This window comes from Prinia subflava, chromosome 4 (genome assembly GCF_021018805.1).
Source record: "Prinia subflava isolate CZ2003 ecotype Zambia chromosome 4, Cam_Psub_1.2, whole genome shotgun sequence".
Classification (NCBI taxonomy): domain Eukaryota; kingdom Metazoa; phylum Chordata; class Aves; order Passeriformes; family Cisticolidae; genus Prinia; species Prinia subflava.
In genome coordinates this window covers 30056100-30062658 of record NC_086250.1, presented here as the reverse complement: position 1 = coordinate 30062658, position 6559 = coordinate 30056100, and the positions used below count along the sequence as shown (strand labels likewise).

Here is a 6559-nt window from a genome sequence, read left to right as displayed (position 1 = left end):
GAGAGCTATAAAAAGACTATATTTGTTTGCTCCTAAAAAATACCTATGAGAATTAGGCATGAAAAAGTCCCTTGAGGCAAAAGAATTTCACATCACTTGTTCTTACTTTAGCTATCACCATGCCAAAGACATTCAATTTTCAAGACTTAATTGAAGTTCTGACACTCTGATGTTATTCTATCAAAACAAAAAAAGAAAGACAAACACTTTGGAGTTTGCCTGTATTACATTATTCTTTAATATAAATGACATATAAGTTTTACAAATTAGAGAGATTGATCTCGGAGTATTAAGAGTCTGCAGAAGATTCTTTTCAGGTGATGTTTTTATTGAGTATATGTTTAGCTTTGAAGATTGACAGTAGAAATGTGCAGCCTACCTTTGATGTGCTTGCTATACCTGCTGGTATGGGTTGAGGAATCTCAGTTTACAGAGGGCTCCAAATCACTCTAAATAGATACATCTACAAATGATGTCCTCACAACTGCAGTTATTTCACTTCATATATTTCTATACTTGTGGTTTTGCTTCTATAGTCTAAATTCCACAAATTTGTCAGACCAAGGAGCCTGCATAATCTCTACTTCACAATTAATTCCTTTTTTTTCAAAACCAAAACTAGTAAAGGATGATGACAAAAGTATAATGCAGAACAAGTGAAAGGTGAACTGCTATGGATTTTTGTTTAGATAAATACATAGATTGATAACAATTACTAAACCCTTATACCATACTCTGAAAGGCAGCAAAGTCATAAAAACTGCTCTTGTAAATAAGGTGAGAAGGATTTGCACTAGAGAAATTTACTCATTGAGCTCCAGATATAGGTTACAAGTTTTTTACTGCAGACTACTTAATATTTTGTTCTTTAGGAGATGTTAGGCTAATTCTGAATAACATTGCTCTAGAAGAATGGCAAACTTTAAAGAACTATGTGTACAGTATGAATTTATTTTATTTTTCCAAAAATAATGACATTAGCAACAACTTTATTTGCCTCTGCTGAATAGATACATTCAGAATTATCTTAGAGTTATAGTGGATATTTTTAAACCTCCAGGGCTTGAAATAAATTTAAAGGAGGTAACTCTTACCTTCTCAAGTCTCCAGATGATTTGAGAGTCTTTTTCCCTCTGTTATTTTTCTCTGTGTGTGGCTATAAAAATAACCTCAATCACTATCTTTTTTTTTTTTAATATATCATAACTTGACAAATATTTACTCCGAATTTCATATACAGTGGAATCTGAAAACCTGTAGCATTCAGCAAACTGAAAAATGCCACAGAAAGCATGCTGAAAAAAAAAAAGGCTGAAATAAGTCAGTTTAAAGCACAGTTGGCAATTCTTATTGATGGTATGCTTACTCTTGTACCTCTGCAATGTCTCATTTATTCTACATCAATGGATTATCTCCACTTTAAAGTGAAGTTTCTGGCATTTGGCGTTAATCGTTAGCAACGTTTTTTGAACAGGCCTATAAGGACAGACACTTTAGCTGGAACACAGGGAGCCCCATCTTTAGACACCTATTTGTAATTCCCGATCTGTACTGCGGAGCGTTCGTGGATGCACCGGAAGGCAGAGGGCTGGATTTCCCAGTACTGCACGGGGTTGCTGAAGAGGCTCACGCCGGAGTAGCTGGCCTTCTTGGTGTTGTAGCCAAGAGGGCAAAAGTCGTTGATACCAATGGAAGCAATTTTGTTGTTATGAAGATAGACCACCTGGAACAAGCACAGACAAGCACTGAAGTGAGAAATTGAGCTATCATGGCAAATAAGATAAATTATTTAATATTAAATGCTTCATACGTCTTTTGGCAATATTATATAAATGTGTCTTCTTTCCAAACAAGTCCTTGACTCTGTTTACCTTTTGAAATACCTAACATACACCCAATTGACATAATTTCTACAGAAAGTACACAAACTGTGCAAGGCTATCTAATAATGTTACTGTCAGCTGGTGGTACTGTAACCAAGAGAGGAGCCAAAGATGTGAAATTATTAATACACATGGTGGCTCAGGAGCATGCACTGTGTACAGAGTATTCAGTGAACACACTGTATTTGATGCTAATTTTTTTCTCTCCAGCTCTAATATTTTCATTCTCATGAGTACAACTATACAGGACTCAGAGCCAAAGTGACCACTAATGATGATTTAAAGTAAAGCTGATGAAGATTATTTTGCTCCAGATTCACCATTTCTGGAGAATTTTTCCAAGTTACATGTAGGGGGTAATTTATATTTGGGAGTCTTCATTCTTTGGGAGTTTTCTTTCCTGTAAAATCTTAGTCCAGGTGAAGATAGATTTAAATTACTCCCAAGAGGAAATATTTCTAGATATCCAGCCAAAAGGACCTCAAAAATACTGGTGATGTGAAATGCCTATTTTTTCTATTTGCCCTCCCACTGTTTTTTGAGATAACAAGGGAAAGGTTGCAAAATGTCGCTTAGTAGAAATGAAAAAAAATCAATAGAAGAAATGTTCTTAGAAATTATTTTTTGAGTAAAGAGGAAACCAAAGTACACAAATAATCCCATATTTGTTGTGGCCCCTCAGACACACAGAGACAATGAATGTACATGTCCAGATCTATACATCTGCATAACAATTTCCACAAAAAAAATCAGACTAGGAGTCTTCCTGTTGTAGTCAACATTTCCTTGGTAATTCAAACATTTATGAAACTTGCATCAAGTTAAAAATACTTTAATGTTTAACACTGAATAAACACCCAAATACCATTAGGAATCTTTCAACAGTTGCTCTCTGAGACATTGTGATGAACTTTACCTGTATATATTTGTGATCACCCAGTCCACTGGGTACTCTGACAAGTTCATTGTTGTTCAAGTGGAGCTCCCTCAGATGAGGTACATTGTTAAGAGATCCATTCTCAACTGAGGAAATACTGTTGAAACTGAGACCCAGTCTGAAAAAGTAAAAAAATAAATAAATAAATAAATGAGGAAACATATGAAAAAAAGTATTAAACTTGCCTACATAATGATATTTCTTGGCTTGATTGCTTCTCTACACTGCTGTTGCAGAGCAGACCAGGCTAATCTTCAGAATTATGTGTGAGCTAGATAGAGCTAGGTTAAATAAAAAAAATTAAATAAGTTTGACATGTGATGTGAACAATCATAATTATCATTATATCATTCAACTTGTGCTTATGATATTGCATACTTTGATGAGCTACATGACTAATCCTGGTGTTGATATGTACTGTGTACCTCCATAGGCACCAGTTTTTCTTTAAAAGCTGAAACACTGTCTAAGTGATACCTGTAACTTTAGGAGCACTTTCTGAAACTTTTGGCAAAATACGACCCAGGGACCCAGAGCTGTTAAGCTTAAAACTCCACCATGTCCTTCTAAGAGACTTAACTAGTTAGAGCCCTGTAACATGCTGGAAGCAGGAGCTCAGTCGTACTTCCTGATCCCTTTAGCAGGACACAGAAGTGGGACTTACACATTTCTCCTAAGATCCAATCCAGAGTTTTCATCACAAAATCATCCTTTCAGCTATACACAGTCACACAGTAGGTTTATAGCACTATTTAAGTTCAAATCAGACAACCTGTTTCTATTTGTGTATTTCTGTGTTGATAGTATTTTGGCTTGCAATTACTAAGCTACACAAATTTTTCAAGAGCCTCCCATAATTTAAAATACTCTGTGTTGCAGTAAAGAATACAATGACATTACTTCAGGAATTGTCATCATCAGAAGTACTGTAGTTTTAGAAAATTATTTCTATAATGGCTAAACTTATCTATTTTGTTCTGTTTTCATTTAAGCATTTTTTATATATATTGAGGGGCAAAATGTTCTGAGTTTTATAAATAGTTTACTCAATAAGAGAATTTAATATAGGTAATAAGAAACCTCATGTTAAAATAATTTGCTATGGAGTACTTCTAAAGAAAGCCTGTTTCACAGTTATCTAATAACATACAATTCTTTGTGGCTTGTAGCAATTTCAGAAGTCAGGGTCTGAAACTTTAATAAAATCACAGAACTGAAAATTATTGTTTGATCTTTATGGCTGAGAGATTTCCTAGTATTAATTAGTATTATGTATACTGCAAATAGTCTTATCATACTAATTTAAATATGGCATTGTTTTCAAAGTATTAAATGACAAAGGAGAATTTAATGAGAAAATTACTTGCATCAACATGAATTTACTTCACTCAGAAATCAATTTACAATATCCCATCTCCCAGACAGATTTTGATAATGAAAAATTTTCATTAAAATTGTTAGAACGGATCTTCTTTTGAATAGAGTATACCAAGACTTAGGAAAACTTGGGGAATAGGATCCTACAGAGCAATTCAGTCTGAAGGTACACAGAATGTTTAAAAAGGACTTCAGTGGTGGATAATCATATTGAATGTCTTTGAAAGGATTGGTAAAAAAACCTTCCACATTTTGTCAGAGCGCTATAAATTCTTGTTTGACACATATCATGTGCTCACTACATATGTGGGTCTACAAGCAGATGTGTCAAACCTCAGAGATCAGTACAAAAAAAGCAGTTCTGACTCTCATATTAGTCTGTTGAAGAAAAATAGTCGCTTTGCGTAGTCTCTTAGGGAAAGAATGAAATTATAGGAGTCAGTAGTGAAGTGGACCTAAACCCCAGGAGGAGTGAAATTATGTGTAATTACAACTCCTCTAAATGTCTTACAAAAAACTCTCAGTCACTTGGGGCTATGCTTACAGATGAAGTAAGTCAATATTATTATGTAAAACAGAGAGTGATTAGGAGTATTTGGAAAGAATATGGTCTTCATCTCCCTTCCCATAGGACAAAAGAGAAGAATTTGAAAAATTACTCTTGCTTCATACACTGATATATTACTTCCCTTTTCATTAGTGAAAAAGTAACATTTTCCCAGTGTTTCAGTAGATCTTGTCCCAGTGTTCTAAATCATTGAAGAGCATCATCAAAAAACATGTCTCAGCACTGAAGAAATTCTCAGATACTTTTTCAACTTTTCTCTCCAACCTCCCAGCTGAATCATTTCCACTATGTTTTTGAAAGGAACTTCATGATGCTCAACACCATTATTATCATTATGGTTGGAAAAGACCTCTAAGACCACCATGTCCAAACATTAATGCTGCCCCACTACCTTCAACATTCCCAGGTGCCACATTCACTTGCCTTTTGAACACTTCAGGGAAGGTAATTCCACCACTTCCCTGGGCAGCCTCTTGAAGTGCCTGACTACCCTTTCAGTGAAGAATTTTTTCTTAATATCTAATCTAAAACTTGTTTGGTTCAAATTCTACTGTATGGAGCTAGACCATTTATGTAAGCTTTATTGGAAAATAAACATTAGTAATATCAGATGTGCAATGGGAATGTCCTCTTGGAGCTCATTCCTGCATGTAATCAGCAAAGCCTTTGTTGGGTTTACTTTCATAAGAATATTGGGTTTTCGCTGAATCACTCTTTGAAGTCCTTTGACTTAAGAGTAATTTTACAGGACAAACAAACAAACAAAAAGGACAAATACTGTACATCTACTAGAATGCAAGAAAACTCAAAAGAGAATGAGCAACACACCTACACCAAGCTCTTGCATGAAACATTTTACAGTTTAAAATTCCTTAACACAGTGATAAAATTTATCTGTTTCTCAAAGTTTATCTGTGCTTTAGGACAGATATTAGACTGTCAGGCTGTAGTTGGCATGAACAAGGTTGTCTGACCCTGTTCTAATATCTCTGAAAACTTACACATGTACATAGGAGCTGGGTGTTTTTATGCTGGACTGGAGCTCTTCCATAGCTCCCTCCTTTCCTCATCTGTCTGTGTTGTTTTGTGCATTGTGCTCCTCGTTCACCAATCTGTGTTCTTCCTTACCTCTCACCTTTGCAAAAGAGCATCTCTGCCTATGCTTATGTTACCTGCTTAAGCACAGGGCAGAGAATGGTTTAAAACTTGGAGCTTGCTCTGAGCAGCTCCACATTTCCACATCACGGTCAACAGAATGTCTTGTTGCTCCATACAGTACAGCCACAATAGAGGCAGCCCAAGTTTAGATATTTTTGAGTCCATAGCACTTGCTGTTTAAAACTTTATGTCTTGAGCTAAACTTCCAACAATGTTGTCCATGTGATGCTGCCTGTGGTGTTTTCCAAGTGTGGATGAGAAAAACAGAAAAACTGTGTCATCTGCAGGACAGCTCACATGTCCCATAGTCCCCACCTCCAGTAATGTAAATTACTCTCTACCTGAGTAGTTATCATCTTGTTTTGGTTTTGGAAGTTTTCTTCATAATTTCTCTGAAGAATATTATATTCTATACTAAGCCTCAGTAACAAGTAACTACTTCATAGTCCTCTAATCCATAATTACAGTATTTTTATTTTTCCATTAAAATCTAGAACAGATTTATTTTTTTGAGTCTGTGACAAAATATTAACATAAAATGTAAGATGAAATGTCTTAATTTATAAGCTTTTCTAGGCTTTATATCTTGGAATTTTCAGATTCAAAATAAGTGTTAGGTTACTATATACTTGATTG

At 35.1% G+C, this 6559-nt stretch overlaps 1 protein-coding gene across 1 annotated transcript in view; it reads right to left on the bottom strand.

The window, feature by feature from the left end:
• Nucleotides 1–207: 207 nt before the first annotated feature.
• Nucleotides 208–6559, bottom strand: part of DCN (decorin) — a 38913-nt gene continuing 32561 nt past the window's right edge. The window contains exons 7-8 of the mRNA XM_063396349.1: nt 2800–2938; nt 208–1723 (exon numbers count right to left, since the gene is read on the bottom strand). Of these exons, the coding sequence (XP_063252419.1) occupies nt 1529–1723; nt 2800–2938 (334 nt within the window). The 3' untranslated portion in view covers nt 208–1528. The remainder of the gene's footprint in view (nt 1724–2799; nt 2939–6559) is intronic.